General features: G+C 39.7%; 1 protein-coding gene across 2 annotated transcripts in view; it reads right to left on the bottom strand.

The window, feature by feature from the left end:
* The window catches only part of fbxw8 (F-box and WD repeat domain containing 8), a 53,808-nt gene that overhangs the window by 19,986 nt on the left and 15,409 nt on the right, over positions 1-18,413 (bottom strand). Inside the window, exons 3-6 of one of the 2 annotated variants that reach the window (XM_018090604.2) lie at positions 17,905-18,069; positions 17,575-17,721; positions 8,579-8,667; positions 2,632-2,789 (exon numbers count right to left, since the gene is read on the bottom strand). In XM_018090604.2, the coding sequence (XP_017946093.1) occupies positions 2,632-2,789; positions 8,579-8,667; positions 17,575-17,721; positions 17,905-18,069 (559 nt within the window). The remainder of the gene's footprint in view (positions 1-2,631; positions 2,790-8,578; positions 8,668-17,574; positions 17,722-17,904; positions 18,070-18,413) is intronic. The other variant, XM_002938088.5, reaches the window with a different exon arrangement.

Raw genomic sequence — 18,413 nt, 5'->3', positions numbered from 1 at the left:
CCTTGTCACGGGCAACTAATCTCCCCGAGTTGCCATGACCCGCCATCCCACCAGCGCACATGTAAGTCGCCGGCGGGATGGCACACGCGGCGGTGCGATTTCCCGAAATCGCCGAAAAAGACTCGCGAGAAGATACACAGAGCTACTTGTCATGGCTAATAAATGCCAGAAAATACAATGCTACAGATAATACTGAGAATTGCCTCTGCTAAAAACACACATAGAGACAGTTATCAGTAACTGTAGCCATGACAAGTAGCTGCTGCTACTGATAATATCATGTGTCCTTACCCTAAGGGCTCTGGCACACGGGGGAGATTAGTCGCCCGCGATTAACTCCCTGTTCGCGGGCGACTAATCTCCCCGAGTTGCCTACCCCTGCCATCCCACCGGCGAACATGTAAGTCGCCGGCGGGATGGCAGACGCGGCGGGGCGATTTCCGCAAGTCGCCGAAAAAGACTCGCGAGTCTTTTTCGGCGATTTCCGGAAATCGCGCCGCCGCGTCTGCCATCCCGCCGGCGACTTACATGTTCGCCGGTGGGATGGCAGGGGTAGGCAACTCGGGGAGATTAGTCGCCCGCGAACAGGGAGTTAATCGCGGGCGACTAATCTCCCCCGTGTGCCAGAGCCCTTATAGTTGCCATAAAGAATTACAGGAATTTCACTGTAAGAATCACTGGACATTTGCAGATTTGACTTATTGGACCTAACTAGCATGGACCATGGTCATGTAATAAGGTCCTAGCCCAACCTAGTCCTGTCATCAGGAAATCAAAGGCTGACCACCGGCACTGCTCCTGTGGGTTAAACAGACCCAGCTTGAAAGGTCTGATCCCAATATTAGTATCTAATGTTTCAATGAAAACAAAGACAATTCTGTTTTTTTATGTACCAGATAAATATGGATGAACAAAGCAGAGTTGATAAACACACTACAATAAAAACCAAGACTTCCCTTTTACAGGATGAAATAAATAGTATGTGAATTAAAATCTAGCATTTTTATTTTTGGCATAAATAATACATATAAGGCAAGGCTTCTAGACATTAGCATATACAGCCTAGAGCTGGTGGTTCGTTTTGTAGGGGGATCAACTTTAACTGTAAAACTAGAGTCCTGAACCTGAGAAGTAGCAATTAAAGAACAACACTATAAGTTTATTAATCGTGCTTATTTGACACCCCAGAGACTAGCAAAGATATACCCTCAAACATCGTACCTATGCCCCAAATGTAACACAGCAATAGGCTCCTTTCTCCATGTATTTTGGGAATGCCCAGCCATTCAACAATTATGGTCAGCAGTGTTGAAATACATCAATGAAACATTGGCTTTCCCCAACATACACTCCCCAAAGCTATGTTTATTGGGTGTGCTAGAAGACCTGGGGTTGTCGCCATATCAACGTTTGTGCTACCTGCAACTGCTATTTTATGTTAAAAAAGCTATTTTGCTAAATTGGAAATCGACAACTGCCCCCTCACTTACCTTTTGGAAAAAATTAATCAACGACGTGCTACCTAAGCAATAACTAGTCTACATCTCCAGAGGCTGCCCAACCAAGTTTAATGCAGTGTGGGACACCTGGTTAAATGCAAAATCTGTATAACTCTGCCAGGCTCGCCTAGCTCTATATATTCTCTTCTTCTCTCCTCTTTTCTTCTTTTCCTTCTAAACTGTCTTTTTTTTTTTCTCCTTTCTCTGTTGTTAAAAATGTTAAAACCTTAAATAAAAACTTAAATAAAAAAAAAAAAGAACAACACTATTATTTTTGGTCGGTTAACAAACTTGTAAAACAGTGACTATTTCAGTAAAGAAATCTGAAAACACATTGGCCAGATATAACACAATGCTAAGGATTCAATAGTTAAATGAAGTATATGCAGATTAGCAGTACAGGTATAGGAGCTATTATCTGTAATGCTTGGGACCAGGGGTTTTCTGGATAAGGGACCTTTCTGTAAGTTGAATCGACATACTTTGAATCTGTTAAAACATAACCATTAAATAAACCCAATTTGTTTTGCCACCAATATAGATTCATGCAGCTAAGTTATCATCTAAAGGCACTGTTTTATTATTACATCTTTAAATTAACTCTATGGAGATGGACTTCCTGTAATATGCTTTATGGATAATGGGTTTCCAGCTTAGGGATCCCATACCTATACCAGTTGGCTCTATTCTGAAGTGAATTGAACAATAGAAAAGCAATACAATAATGTCTACATCTCAGCACAGGCAATTTTCCAGCAATAAGAATATACAGGTATAGGATTTGTTATGCGGAAATGTGTTATTCAGAAAGTTCCAAATTATGGAAAGGCCATCTCCCATAGACTGCATTTTGATGACCTTTTCTCTGTAAAAATAAAACTGTAGCTTCTACTTGATCTCATTATAACTAATATTTAGTAGAGGCAAAACAATTTTATTTGGTTTAATGTTTGAATTGTTAGTACACATATGTATGGCAATCCAAATTCTCTCGCATCTGGATGACCCCAAGTTAGAGCATTCAGAAAGTGATGCTGTGAGTAGATGTTTAACAGGGAGTACCAAAGGCTGCCTATTTTCTATTTACCATACAGTATCCAGTATCTAACAGGACTGGGTTTAAATGACTTACCATCTTCATAGACAGCAACAGCCAGGGATCTATTTATTTTCACAAAGGAAACAGATGGGTGTTGTGTCAGATCAAATGGGTCCCGGGTAACCTTCAGATAAGGTGCATCAAAGCATGAGACACGGGTATCCCAGAGCCGGACATCTCCTGACGTATACCTTAAAAAGTATTTAAAAGTTCAAAGACTGATTTTATTTTATACATGTGAAGAGAAGGTATCGGGGGGTTATTTAAAAAATAACCTCTCAAATGTAGAAGTAATATCTTAAAAGGGAACTATCGATGAAGATCACATGGCAATTTTCTAACTTTATTTAGTATAAAGTTTATTTTCATACTAATGCTCTTGCTAGTGAGGGCCTGCACCACTCCTGCCTACTGAGCGGAAGACAATGGGCATTTTAAGGTCAGATGACTGCTGCTCTAAGTAGGAATGTGTGCCACCAGTCCTCACCAGTAAGAAAATAACAGTGCTTTCTTGCCTAAACTCAGCGATTTCGCATTAAGTTGTGCTGACAGCTGGTGTTGTAGGTTTTAGCATCTATTGCAAGCAAGCAGTTAAACATTAATTTCCTTAGAAAACTCATTTGGACTAGACCATTAGACAGATACTCCATACAGCTGCTTAATACTTACAGCAAACAAAAATTGTCAGCATAGTGACAGTGCTTCCAGACAAATGTAACAAGAATGTTTTTATCTACAATAAAGCAATTTTGGTGTTAAAAGGATGAGTATCTGGGCAAATAAAAAAAGAAAATCTAAAAAGCAGATTTTTGCTCATGTAATATTTCTCGAGTGAGCCTCATTAGCAGAACAGACATGGCCCTGTTGTGTGTTGCTATACACACAACAGCTGAGTAGCAGTGTGACAGCTGATCAGAGTGGCTACAGAGTCTGCCTAATGCATTTCTGGAACAGGAAGGCCACCCTGGCAATGTCCCCATCGCTCTCCATTTTTCCAAAGGGAGATAAAGTCTGACCAACAACAAAGTAATGGCAAAATGCATACTGGAAAAAGTTTGTATAAAAAAACACAACTGGCATTCACAGGGAAAAGGGTCTGCAGTGATGGAGCTGGACGCTGCCCCTAATGAAGTGGCACCGAAAAAGCAAAGAAGTGTCCAGAACAGAGAAAGGATTTAAAGCCAGTTTGCAAGCCAGTCTGGCTAACAACATAGACAGGAATCATTCAGTACAAAGAGGTCCAGCGGTGGAAGAAAAATAGCCGCAATCTCCCTCCAGGGCCCCAGATGTCTTCATGCACATGTCATGCCAACCACAATCAAATGATCAGGAAGTGGTGCTGACAGGCCGGCTAATTGTCAGCCACTGGGCAATCGCTCTTGGCTACCAAATGTCTATTTTACCACGTACTACTGAAAAAGGTGCTGTGTGGAAATCAGTGACAATACATTGAAACTGAAAGGTCTATCTGCTTCTCAAAGTATATTGCTTTGTGAATTTTTTGGCTTTAGGATTTCCAAATGTCCAGAAGGTGGAGACCACCCACTAAGAGCTATTGTGTATATACTGGTATGTGATCCAATATCCAGAAACCTATTATCCATTTAAGCTCGGAATTATCAGAAGCCATCTCCCATAGACTCCATTTAATCAAATAATTCACATTTTTAAAAATTATTTCCCTTTTCTCTGTAATAATAAAACAGAACCTTGTACTTGATCCCAACTAAAATAAAATTAATCCTTATTGGAGGCAAAACAATCCTATGGGGCTTAACTAATTTTTAAATTACTTTTTAATAGACTGAAGGTGTGAAAAGCCATATTACGGAAAGATCCCTTATTCAGAAAAACCTAGGTCCCAAGCATTTTGGATAACAGGTCCTATACCTGTATAGGTAAAGCACATTATAATTGGTTCTCCCAGTCTGGGTAATGTGAAGGCCATTCCTTGTTCCCTCACATGAAAGTATGGCTAGGTTGCCTCTGTAGTAAGTTTGACATTAGTTAACCATTACGTCAGTGACTATGGGACATTTGCCATAAGAACCTATAAGAACAATTGCCGACTGGTTATAATCAGATCCAAATATTCACTATGCATCTGTGACTTGAGTGAACCCATGCTCATTTGGGAACACCAGTAAGTATCCATCAAAATCTTTTTTGAAAGTGATAGCCCCATGGTTAGGTAGGTTGTATAGATAGATTAGTCCTGCTCACAGCCCTTCTTAGGCTTAGGACCGAGGCTCCCAGTATTCAGTGATCACTTTGTGTAATGTGACCTTGCCGTTGGTTAGTAATATGATCGTTTAATGGTGATGTAATGTTTTTAAAAGAAAATAAAGAAAGTAAGCTACTGTATCTAACAGGGCGAGTCGTTTCAGCACAACCTACACACCTACATTGTTCTCTGCTAATCTATCTGAAGCAAATGCAATTCCAAGTCATTACAATGATTATACTTTCAAAACAAAGTAAACATGGAACAGGGAGGAGGAGGTGTTTATAAGATGCAATTCAGTGAGTATATTAGATATTCACATTTAAACTAAATAACTAAAGTCAGATCAAGTATACCTAGAATATGACCTATAGGTGATATATTAATTATCTTTACATATATTTGTATTTGGGGTACAAGTGTAACATGTGACCCCGCCATACTTGCCCACAAATACATGGTCTTTATAAACCCTCTGATATTGTACCTTTAATAGTTAAGGTTACATGCACGACTAAACCATTACTTTAAATTGCCTGAGGAAACCTTGATAGAGGCATTCACCCATATCATCTAAGGTACATCATCTAATCTCTCCAGAACTGTATCAAAGTTTGTGCATTAAGGTGGAATGCACACCAGTGTGGGACACACTGCTGTATTGGAGAAATATTATCTAGAAAGGCATAATGTTTAAGGTGGCTGGAATAACATTTGGACATGCAAGTAGGAGCGAGAGGTCAGTGCTTGTGGTGACCTCCAGTAAATGGGTGAGACATGTCTCTGTGTTGGGGTCATACAAGTGTTTGTGGTTTGAAGAGGTAGAACCCCAAGTATAACAACTTACTACATTACTTTGTGCCAATACAGTAAATTCTGCTGGACAGACTGTAAAACTGTCAGGTTTCCCTACTATATTGCCTCTGGTATATATGAACTAGCTTTCAGCAAACCACTCAAGTATATGACTTGCCAATATTGCTCTCTATATAGATACTGCTCACTAATATTGCTTATTAGCCTTATGACTTCGTACTGTACATGGCTATTAGCTGCTACAATCTTTCCACTTTTATGATTCATTATTCCATATGGATTCATATGCCGGTCGGTTTCCACCACAGCTCATTCACATTCCCATTTTATCTTATATGTGAACTTTAGAAACTCATACTGCTGGATGCTGCATTTTTATGATTAACTGCTCTAAGCTGGCTTTTTCATAAGAACTTTTCAGTATCAGTCAAGTTTATTGGCAACATGAATGCTTTTTGGATGAAATCATGCAGTTTAATTGAGATGTAAAGAATGTTTATTGGTTCAATGTATGATTATTTAATAGGCTGATACGGTGTATATTTTTATATTTATATATGTTAGGCAGAATCACTGGGCTGGACTGGGCATCGCCCAAAGATTCTAGTTGCTTACTCTAACCCCAGCCTGGGACACAAGAGAGCATGGTGATATGGCCCTGGAGAAAAGTTACCCTGGAAAGTGAATTTTTGAAAGAAGAGGGGTGCCTTTCCAGGGTCTGAGATGAGCGACTAGAATGACTGAAGGGTCCCTAACAACTTGGCATCTCCCAATGATTCTACCTTATCTTGTCCTTTACTTAAGAAATACAAATATAGGTATGGGATCTGTTATCCAGAAACCAGTTATACAGAAAGTTCTAAATTATGGGAAGGTCATCTGCCACAGACTTCATTTTAATCAAATAATCCAAATTTCCTTTTGCTCTGTAATAACAAAACAGAACCTTGTACTTGATCCCAACTAAGATAAAATAAATCCTAATTAGAAGCATTTTAGGAGTTTATTTAACATTTAGATGATTTTTAAGCAGACAAGATACGGTGATCAAAATTATGGAAAGACCCCTTAGTCGGTAAACCCCAGGTCCCAAGCATAATGGATAACAGGTCCCAAACCTGTATATCACTCATATTATTTGAGAAGCAGCTCCACATTTGAATGATGCGAATAATCACATTTGAAGCACTCAAATGTTATTGGTTCATGAAAATATGGCAGCCTTTTTGGCAACCCTTAGCCCTTTAGAAGGGCTGATAAAATGATTGTTCAACTAGATCTGAAGTTGCTAACTTAGACCCATGACTTCTTGTTCTGCAGCACAACAAGGTGGCCAGTGGCAGTGTGTCCAGACAATCCCTATTATTTCTGACAAAGGTTCAGAGGTTTCAGCTTGTTTCCACAAAGGATCTCAATGCAATTCCAATATCTTACCAACTGATGCTTGAGGCCCTCTTCTGCACTTGCCACTGTGATGTGAAAATATTTAGCTCCCTTCCAGGTTTCCCCAATTACTGCATATCAGTCACACTGACTTGTATCCACAAGAACACTTAGAAATGTCCTGCTTTTCATACCATATAAGCATTTTTATCTTAAAGAAATTGTGCAACATTTGCACCAAAAAGAGGGATGAGTTCTTGTACCAACTTGGACATTAACACTTGAGCACTGGTATCCACTGACTGGGAATAACATGCCTATGTCTTTAAGAAGATCCTTAGGGATGTGTAACAGTAGAATGGTTGGTGTATACAACATTGATTGGGAATGAGGTAAAGGCAGCCAAGTGTGTCTCAAATGAAAAGAGATTGGAGGTCTGACCCAGAAAACAAGCATCGTAACCGCCTGATGAAATTTTAATGATAAACACAAGATTCTCCATCTCTCAACCACTCTGTACAAATATGTGGGTATTATATTTAAATAGTTCAGAGTCTAGCGCTAATCTCAGGAGGAGAAGCCCTAACGGCTTCTGACTAGCGGCTCCACTTGCACTGAATCAATAAGAAATCTAAAGCCTTCCATATTTAATGATAAAGTAACACTATAGTGACAAAGGAAAGATACTGCAGAAAATAGACTGTTACAAGTATACAAATAACAAGGTTTCAATACATACAAGTTACATAATAATACTGTGTGTCATAATAATATTGATTGTGAAGCATCAAACAGTTCTAAACAAGTAGCCTGTATCTTGTTGCTGTGTGTAACTTTTGTACCTATTCTTCTTCATCTGCAGTAATCGAAACTGATGGATTTTAAGACATAACAGAATTTTGAAATTAAGGTGGAAAAAATCATGATCCTCCCAAATGCTAAATATTCATAGTCAGTATAACAGGAAGGGTAAATAGGGAATGGGCCGATAGTAGCTGCTGATATCGGTCCCTTGGACCGATTCGGCCTGTGTATGGGCACTTCCGACAGGCCTGCCCGACTGATATCTGGCCTGAAATCGCCCAGATCTTGATTGGGCAGGTTAGAAAATCTAGTCGGATTGGGGGCCGCATCGGCTCGTTGATGCGGCCCGCTCGTTGAGCGGGCAGTTGCCTAAACCTGAGGCCCAGCATTGCGCAGGACAGTGATGGAATGGCCCTAATTTGGCCCACAAGTAGGTGAAACCTTTTTGAATCATGTAAACGTTGGAAATGTTTCTGCATTTTCTGCTTGCAGGTCTTAAATACTTTTACCAACAAAAATCCTACTGACCCTAATGCAAAAGTATTTTCTGATATTTTGCAGTTCATGATGGCAGAGATTAAGTGCAGGCACCAAACATACTGGGTTTAATTACAGCTAAGGGCCAACAAAATCCCTACCAGAAAAGTTACAGTTTTAGTCAGACACAAACATATTTTACAAAACTGGTGACAAAACTTAAAGAAAGGCATAAATGTAAAAAGTAGGTTTGTTTTTCCTTTGTATCAGTCTTACCCAGCAATGACAACTCCATCGTAGGAATGAACATCACAGAGGACCTTCCCCAGTTCATAGTGCAGTTGGCTCACAGCACCCGTGCGGTTCTGAGGATGACCAGAAAAAAATACTGATTCAGTGTCCATGCATAGTACAAGTACCCAAACCAAAACTACTTAATAACACATAACAGGTATGGGGGACCTGTTATCCAGAATGCTTGGGACCTGGGATTTTCTGGATAAGGGGTCCATGATTTGGATCATCACACCTTAAGTCTACTTAAAATCATTTAAACATTAAATAAACTCAATAGGATTGGTTTTCCACTAATTACGATTAATTTACTCTTTTATTATTACAGAGTAAAAGGAATTCCTGTAATCCAGAGCTTTCTGGATAATAGGTGTCCATATAATGGATCCCATATCTGTACCAATTTAATTTAAAATAAAGCAGTGGGTATAAAACCAAATTTGCAATAAGATTTTGCTGAAAAAGTGAAAAGTGGATGACTAATGTTTGATTCATTTCTATTATGCTGCTTTATGCATAGCAAGCAGCTCACAAAAGCAAAAGTGCAAAGAATAGCTTAAAGGACAAGGCAACGCAAAATATAATTTTTTGCCTAATAAAAGAAACCAAAATTCTAAGCAGCTTTGCAATATACATTTATTACAAGTTTGTTATGGCTTTTGAGTTATTGTGTTGGGTTGAAAAACCCAACATACTGTTCTTCGACTTCAGCTTATTCTTCCGCTTTTTCTTCTTCCACTTCTTATTCTTATTCTTAGCGCCCCCCATTTTCTAAACGCTACTCCTCCTACAGTTTTAGGGGTACAATACCCAAACCCTAGTTGCTGCAGCCTGAAACTTGTTCCCTTGTATCTTCTCTGAGCCCCAGCCTGGTCACATGATGCTGTGTGAGAGTGAGGCTGGCTCAGAAAATGGCTCTGCTATAGGGTGAGTGTGTGAAGGCACTTCTCCCCATTGATATTTGTGTAAAATGCTGTCAGTCTCACAATTTTTATGCAAAGTTAGTCACTGGGGGACTGCAGTTCAAAAATAGGAAAAGTCGGTTGGGCCACTAACAGCCAATCAGATTTCAGCCATTGAATTTTATTAGTTTAAATTTAAAATTCTGTCATTCGACTTTGACTCAAGGTTAGAAAAAAGGGGCGGGGTCACCAGTCACCAATCACAATTTACCTATTGACTTTTATTGGTTTAAATGTAAACCACTGCTGTTCTTTAATTATTAATCCTAGGGTGTCTAAACTTTGCAGGGTTAGTCACTGGGTAACTGCAGTGGGGGAAATTTAAATTGCTGCCATTCAGACACTATTAATACCAGGGTCCCCAAACTTTGCACAATGGTTTTTACTATATACCGTATTTTTCGGACCATAAGACGCACCGGACCATAAGACGCACCAGTTTTTAAGAGAAGGGAAATAAAGAAAAAAAGATTCTGAAACAAATACTGTCCTAAAATATTTTATGTGCATTAAAAGCGAACCTGTACCAGCAGCACCCAACATATTGCCCCCCACCTGTACCAGCAGCACCCAACATATTGCACCCCACCTGTACCAGCAGCACCCAACATATTGCCCCCATCTGTACCAGCATATAGCCTACAGATATACTTTAAGAAAATGTTTTTACTTGCCCGTGTGGTCTCCGTGCAGGGCCCTCCTCTATTCACGGGCGCTTAGCTGTGGCGCTGTGCGCATGCACAATGACGCGCATGCGTATGGGCATGCGCGTCATTGTGCATGCGCACAGCGCCACAGCTAAGCGCCGGTGAATAGAGGAGGCCCTGCACGGAGACCACACGGGCAAGTAAAAACATTTTTTTAAAGTATATTCGGACCATAAGACGCAGGGACTTTTTCCCCCCACTTCTGGGGGGAAAAAAGTGCGTCTTATGGTCCGAAAAATACGGTAACTGTGGGTCCAAGGTTAGAAAAAGTGGGCGGAGCCAACAACAGATCAGATTTCATTTCGTGACTTCACGTTTTTCAACCCAACATAAAGTTTGTTCTCAAACTTGCCTTTCTAGTTTGTATTTATAATTGCTATTAGAAGTAGTGTTTGCCTGTCCTTTTCTATTCTCTGCCCTGGTGGCTCAGACTGTTGAAACATTGTAACACAAGGCAGCAGACTGACAGACCTGTATTGCTGGAGGAGCAAGACCTTTGCAACATTGTTTAAAATGTAACAACCAGGAGTTCAGCAGATGCTGCTTTCAATAGCAATTACATTTACAAATAACGTTTAAAGGAACAGTAACACTAAAAAATAAAAATGCTTTAAAATAATTAAAATATAATGTAATGTTGCCCTGCACTGGTAAAAGTTGTGTGTTTGCTTCAGAAAGACTTCTGTAGTTAATAGAAATAGCTGTTGTGTAGCCATGGGGGCAGCCATTTAAATTGAAAAAAGGAGAAAAGGCACAGGTTACATAAGAAGATAACAGATAACTCTGTAGACTACAATGGGAATCTATGCTACTTATCTGTTATCTGCTATGTAACCTGTGCCTTTTCTCCTTTTTTCAATTTAAATGGCTGCCCCCATGGCTACACAACAGGGTATTTATATAAACTGTAGTAGTGTTTATGAAGCAAACACACAACTTTTACCAGTGCAGGGCAATAGTATATAATATATTAATTATTTTTATACACTTTCATTTTTTGGTGTTACTGTTCCTTTAAAGCGCTACACATTTTAATTATTTCATATTGGAAAGTTACTTAGAATTATGTTTTCTTTCATTATGCAAAAAATTATTTTTGGGCTTGACATGCCCTTTAAAGGGGGAGTGACATGTTCCAATTTTAAAAGTAACAGTGTTACCATGCCTATGTAAACCCTTGTGCCACTACAGTGTTATGATATAACCCCCTGCCTCCCCCCAATTCACCCCTTATTTACCTGTGTCACCTTGAATTTGAACAGTTCCTGAGTGACGCCATGCTTGGGGCAGGGCAATGTTCCCATAGGTTGGGACTCTGTTTACTGTTATCCTCTAGCCTGTCAGAACCTCGTCCCGCCCCCAAGAACACCATCACTCTGGGAAGCTGTTTAACTTTAAGCTGGGCCAGGGACTGACATAGGTTATTAGGGGTGAGCTGGAGGGGGATAGGGTGGGCATGTCAGTTAGAAATCAATAGCAGTGCTACGGTTTATGTAGGCATAGTGACACATCCCTGTTAAAAGCTGGAATAGTATCATTATCCCATTAAATTCCAAGCAGAACAAACCCTTAATTCAGAAAGTACGCAGTTATCCATATGTTTTTTAATTTTCCGCAAATAAAAAGCAATTCAGTTGTATTATATACAGATTTTGTAGATTCTGAGTAAGTTAAAGTGTGTTTTTCCATCTTAAAATTTGAGCCCAAAGGTGTACAGAAATATGTTGCCCAATAGGCCCTTTGGGCTTCATATCAGAGTTTATAGCCTGAACTCCAACAAAGCAAGAAGGCATGGTTTCTAAAATACATTTCTATTCCCCATTGTTCCCTTACTTTAACCAAATTTTCTCTTCTGAAATTAGCAGTGCAGTACAAGGCTCCATGGGCATATATGCAAATGCCATGTTTATGTGCCCTATGGATGGAAAGGGCTAATTATCATTTATGAATTGCCAAACTGTGGCATATAATTTTCTCATTTTTACTAAGCAAACCCAATAGTAGTTGAATAATGATGATTGCTTTTATATTCTAAATCTTAAATGTCCCATGTGACTTGTTTAACATTACAGATGTTTGCATTTACAACTTACAGCCCCGTTAAAGGCATACAATTATTTATTATTTTCATGATTTAAAAAAAAAAAAAAAAACTACTTTTATTTGGCATTTTAATAGCAAATTTTTTTTTGTACTGCAATGTTTTCTGCACCATAAAACATCCCAGAACAGTCAGTTCAGTTGCAGCAGATTTAAAAGTGTAGGCTACGGTAAATAAAGAAACAGCATGGAACATGACATGATGTGTTCAGAGCTTGTGCCAATCATGAGAGCACCAGAATGGAAGCAGCACCAGTAAAAGTGGTAGAAGGAAATATGAAGAACCCAAAGAACTGTGGGAACAGGTCATCGTGGCTAACTGGATAAGAAACAAGCATTGTGCCGGAGTCTGAGCTTTCGGAAGAAGCCAGCACTACACATTAGAACTGCTTTCAGGTAACCTATTGTTTCTCCTACTCCCATGTAACTGGAGGAGTCCCAAGCCGGACTTGGATTTCTTACTATTGAGTGCTATTCTGATATCTACAGGCAGCTGCTATCTTGCTCCCATCCCATTGTTCTGCTGATCGGCTGCTGAGAGGGGGTTGATATCACTCCAACTTGCAGCTCAGCAGTAAAGTGTGACTGAAGTTTATCAGAGCACAGGTCACATGGTTGCGGCACCCTGGGAAATAAAGACTATGGCTAGCCCCACATATTTTAAAATTTAATATAAAAAAAAAACTGTGTTTTTTAAAAATGGATTTTAATGCAGGATTCTGCTGAAAAAACTATTAACTTTTGAAAAATAAAAATAAACACGTTTTCCCATGACAGTATTCCTTTAACAGGTATCTTGTACCTTAAGATGTGCCATTTTCTGCAAAAGTATGAGATCTATTTTCACTAGCTCATTGCCTGGAAAGCTCAGAAAAGTAGCATTCTACTTAAACAATTCTTCATTTCCGATTTGCTTTTTCTTGGTAACATAACAAATAATTTGAGCTTGATAAATAACTAAAGGAGCCCATACATGGGCAGATTTAAGATGCTAATTTGGCACCCTCAGATCAATTCGTCAGCTTACCTGCCCATGGATAGGGCCCTCTGATGGGAGCAGGGATCGCATTGGTTGGTTGATGCAGCCCTCTCCCGGACAGCCTGTATTCACATCGTCGTGGTCCAAGCATTTGGCCCTTGGACCAAATAATTGAAACAGCCCAATATCACCTGCTTTAGGACCAGTCAATCAGATCACAACATCTGGGACATGGGCAATCGGGGAGGGGGCCACATCAACAAGCAAAAATCAAGCCCCAATTTTCAGCCAGATATCAGAGCGCGATACATTTAAGCAACGCATACAAAATTTACAAATAAATAGAGCTAATATTGGTATCTTCAGTAATGTGCTAAAATTCACTTTAGGTCCCTCTTATTTTTAAAAATGACAGGACAAAGATTCCGAAGAAGGAGATGGCATCAAGGAATGACATGTGGACATTCACTTTTGTAATCTATATTTCTTAGATTAATCCAAGTGAAGGAATATATAACATGACCAATGCAGGCATCGCCAGGGCTCCATGGGAAAAAGGCGACAACGTGATTGTTAAGTAAAACTGAAATGGACGTTCGAATTCTCTCAACCTGTTGAAACTTGATGGTTGGAAAAGGAAAGTTCACATGCAGGAATAGTTCATATTTACTATTCATTTAATAGGAAGGTCTATTTTAAACATTGCCTGAAGTGATAGTCATTGGAATGGACAGCGCAATGGAAGACATTCAGATCTTTCAAGTCCTGCCTGAGATCTTGCCATTTCTGCAAATTACCAGATGCTATATTTGAAGTTTAAAACTGCTCGGCTTGGCTGGTACAAAGCATTTAATTGAAATAATTGAATTTAAAATGCAACTTTTCATAATCCCTGCAGACTCTCTGTAACTTTGCTCAGGATTTACATGGAAATCATAGAAGCCAACCTGCTGTTAAAACATATGTGAACTTTATAGTATAAAAGCTATACTTACTGCTGGATTTGTGTCAAAATATGTTTCAACTTAAAGAATGAATCAGATTTAAATATGCTCCTAAGAGCAATTCTCTGGGAAAAGTTCAAAAATAAGCAAATGAATAAAGCCCCCTGAAATGTTAATGGAATATTAATAAATTCTTGCTAATACACCACATCTCTCTGGAGAAAGCCTTGGATACTGGCAGCCTTCAATGAGGGATCTGCTTAATGCTTCACCAGGAAAAAAAAATCACATTATGCACAATGTGTTGCATTCTGCCAATTTCTGTTGGTCCCTGCAGGCATAAACTATGCTAGAGAAACAGCATTTACTATGTCATTTCAAAATATGAAGCAAAGCTGAATAATTAATAAACAATAGTTTTTACTGCAGATCAAGATTTTTCTGTGATTTATCTATTTTTTTTTTTACCCTGTTTTTTTACTTGGTAGCTTAGAGGAGCAAACAAATGGGACACAACAGCATTGCTAATTGTTCTACCAGGGGACTTACTAGAGAATTCTCAAGTTCATTTAGCTTATCCATACAAGAGAAGTCGTATGGACAAATTCAAGCCATTATAAATGCAATGCGAATTGTAGGAAAATTAGCTTTTTATAGCTGTAGGCAAGGAGTAAAGACAATGAGTTAGGAGTAAAGACAAGGGAACATAATACAAAAAACTGCCTCAGTTCTATTCAGCAGCAGTTGCACAACTCACAGTCTCCTATTCCACATTTGTCAGAAATCACAAAAACAGCAAAAATGAACTGCTACTTGTCTTTACACTTTATTTTTCTCTTTACAAATACCCCCTAAAATGCACATGGTACAAATAATGAACAACTCTTCATCCACAATACACACTTATAGCCTAAGGGCTCTGGCACACGGGGAGATTAGTCGCCCACAACAAAACTCCCTGTTCGCGGGCGACTAATCTCCCCGGATTGCCATCCCACCGGCGAAACTGTAAATCGCCGGTGGGATGGCATTTTGGTGAGATTAGTCGCCCGAGACACAGGAGATTTGTCGCGGGCGACTAATCTCCCTGTGTGACAGAGCCCTAACAGCTCCATGCAGAGAGTGCTGATTTCTGGCAGAGAGATAGCAACTCAGGCCACACCCTATGGTGAATAACCTTAAAGGAACAGTAACACCAAAAAATGAAAGTGTTTTAAAGTAGTTGAAATATAACATACTGTTGCCCTGCACTGGTAAAACTGGGGTGTTTGCTTCAGGAACACTACTATAGTTTATATCAGTGCTGTCCAACTTCTGTGGTACCGAGGGCCGGAATTTTTCCAACCTACGTGGTGGAGGGCCGATAATGGAAGCCAGTTTTGACCACTCCCCTTTTTGAAACCGCACCCACTTGAAACCGCACCCATGTTATCACATGACCATACCCATATTAATGGTTGTAGTACAGCAAAAACCTGCCTTCCCTACCCTGCCTGTGTGTGCCATACTCTGCCTGCCCTACCCTGCCTGTGTGTGCCATACTCTGCTTGCCCTATGCTGTATGGCACACACAGGCAGCCTACAGTGACACAATGCTGGCACTGCTCCTACAGTCTGCACAATAACTATATATTAAAAAAACGTTTTAATTGCAGTACCACCTCAGTATATGTTCTTTTTGTAGTGTGCAGGGATTATTTGTGGGTTTCTACTGCTCCTGAGGTGTGAACAGGGGAACAATGTGGGTGATTACAGCCTGAGCCTGAGGTGTGAACACTGCAGGGGGTGAACAATGCAGAAACTAAAAGGTGTGAACAGTACAGGGGATTACATTTTTAAACAATACAGAGGGTTTACAGCCTGAATCAGAGGTGTGAACCATGCAGGGGGGGCAGTTAATGACAGTACTGATACCATTTAAAGCTTACACAAGAGTAAGCCATCAAAGCAGCCAGACAGGTGGGGGGCCACACAGAGGGGGGTCGCCAGTTGGACAGCACTGGTTTATATAAATAAGCTGCTGTGTAGCCATGGGGGCAGCCATTCAAGCTGGAAAAAAGGAGAAAAGGCACAGGTTACATAGCAAATAATAGATAAGACACCATTGTATTCTACTGGGTTTATCTGTTAGCTGCTATATAACATGTGCCTTTTCTTCTTTTGAATGGCTGCCCCCATGGCTACACACCAGGGTTTATATAAACTCTAGTAATGTTTCTGAAGCAAACATACAATTTTTACCAGTGCAGGGCAGCAATACATTATAGTTTAATTTCTTTAAAATATATACATTTTTTGGTGTTACTGTTCCTTTAAAGGATAAGCCTTTAAAATAAGTGAATGTAAAATCGATAAGAGTGCTATTTTAAGCACCTTTGCAAATCACATTCAGGCAATAGTCTGAATTCGAAGAGAAATAACATTTTTTGTTAGTCATCTTGATTATTTAAAATGTTTAGTTTTGAAGTTACAGACCAGGATCAGCACTGCTAACAGGCTCTCTCCTGTGCTTTATGCTCTCAGGCTCTCTTGGCTAGCATGATTCAGCCAATCGGATCAATGCAATGCAAATGGAGCAGGAGAATGAAGGCACTCGCAGTAACCAGTTCAGTGTGAACTTTGTGTTTGGCAGAATGCAAGCTGGAGTTGGAGATCCCTTCAGAAGACAGAGCAGATCAGTTTGTCAGCAGCACTGATCCTGGTCTGTAGCTTAAAAACTAAACATTTTAATACTGCCTGAAAGTGAACATCCCCTTTAACAGTACATGTACTCTTGGAAGTAAAAAAAAATTATGAATGTAAATTGCAGTGCTTAGAGTAGCACTCTCATCAATTTTACATTCGTATAGTTTAAAGGTTTACTTATCTTTCCCTGCCACAATCAGTAAAGCCACAGCGGAAACAATGAATATTCTAAGTACTTTTTCAGGTTGTTCTGCCACATCATGGTACTCCGGATTTCTCACTTGCGAGGTTAAGAAAGAGAAAGCTACTGGGATTTTGATTATTCTGGATTTCTACATCTTATGCCACATGCTTTCATTTGACCACCCTGGTCTAGTGATGTGACCCTAAACTGCCCTCTCACAATCTGGTCTGCTGTGCAGTCATCACTTATATACCTTTACCTATCCTGCCCATTGCTGATGCCAGTGATGTGATGTGGCCATTTCACTGTGATTGCCAGCCTCTCAGTCTGAATAAAGTTATGGCTTTCCATGTGCCTGCACCCAGAGCCACTACTACGCCCGGGCACAGACACAAAATGTGGAACTGAGATGCATACTCTTGTTTCAGTGCCAAAATCCTCTCCATGTGCCTGCACCTCGTCAGTGAAGTGGCTCCGGGTGCAGGCACATTGAAAGCTGATTGGAGTGTAGAGTCTTATTATTTTCCTGCGATTATCTGCAGGCAGTGAATCAGCACTGTGTGGCTTAAGATTAAGAAGAAAAAGAAAACAAGATTAGTTTAAATAAACCAAAGCTTTATTTGACGTATGAATGTTTAAAATTAAGTACAGTATGGCTAGGAGAAAGATCAAGTGATTTCCTTTCTAATTAGCGAGATGTAAAATAACCTAAACACAAGAAACAATACACAGGAAAAGTCTTTGTACCTTCCAGTTTGTCCTTAGCATACTCTCATTGTTGCGCCTTTGTTTTAGCACTTCCTTCCAAGAGGTGCCAGCTGTAAGGTTGCTTTCAGTAAGGTACCCTTCTGATCGGCCTATCCGGTACCACAGTAACTCATCTTCTGCAAGCACTCTCCAAGCCTTGCTCACCTGTTGGTAGAAGAATGATCAGACAGCCGTGCCAGCTATATAATTGAATGCATCTGACTTTATTGTTCTGATATGACAAAGATGAATGATGTAAATCACAGGGCTTAGCTTTGTGTTCCAAAGAGTGTACAGCCTTCGTTCTAGCCCAGAACACAAAAGGATTAAGTGACTTGCTCAAGAGAACTCAAAGCTCTTTCTTGAATACAATTCAGAAAACAAGAGAGCTTGAAATATTGTCAGCCTGTACAAACACTATTAAAAGCTTAATGTTGGCATGTTTGCTTTTAATACACAGGATAACATTTTGTAGTAGCTAGTTTTATGCCCATAAACACCTATTAACA

Source organism: Xenopus tropicalis, chromosome 1 (genome assembly GCF_000004195.4).
Source record: "Xenopus tropicalis strain Nigerian chromosome 1, UCB_Xtro_10.0, whole genome shotgun sequence".
In the NCBI taxonomy this organism is placed as follows: Eukaryota; Metazoa; Chordata; class Amphibia; order Anura; family Pipidae; genus Xenopus; species Xenopus tropicalis.
Note: the sequence above shows the minus strand (reverse complement) of the source record. Positions and strands in the feature narration are given on the sequence as shown.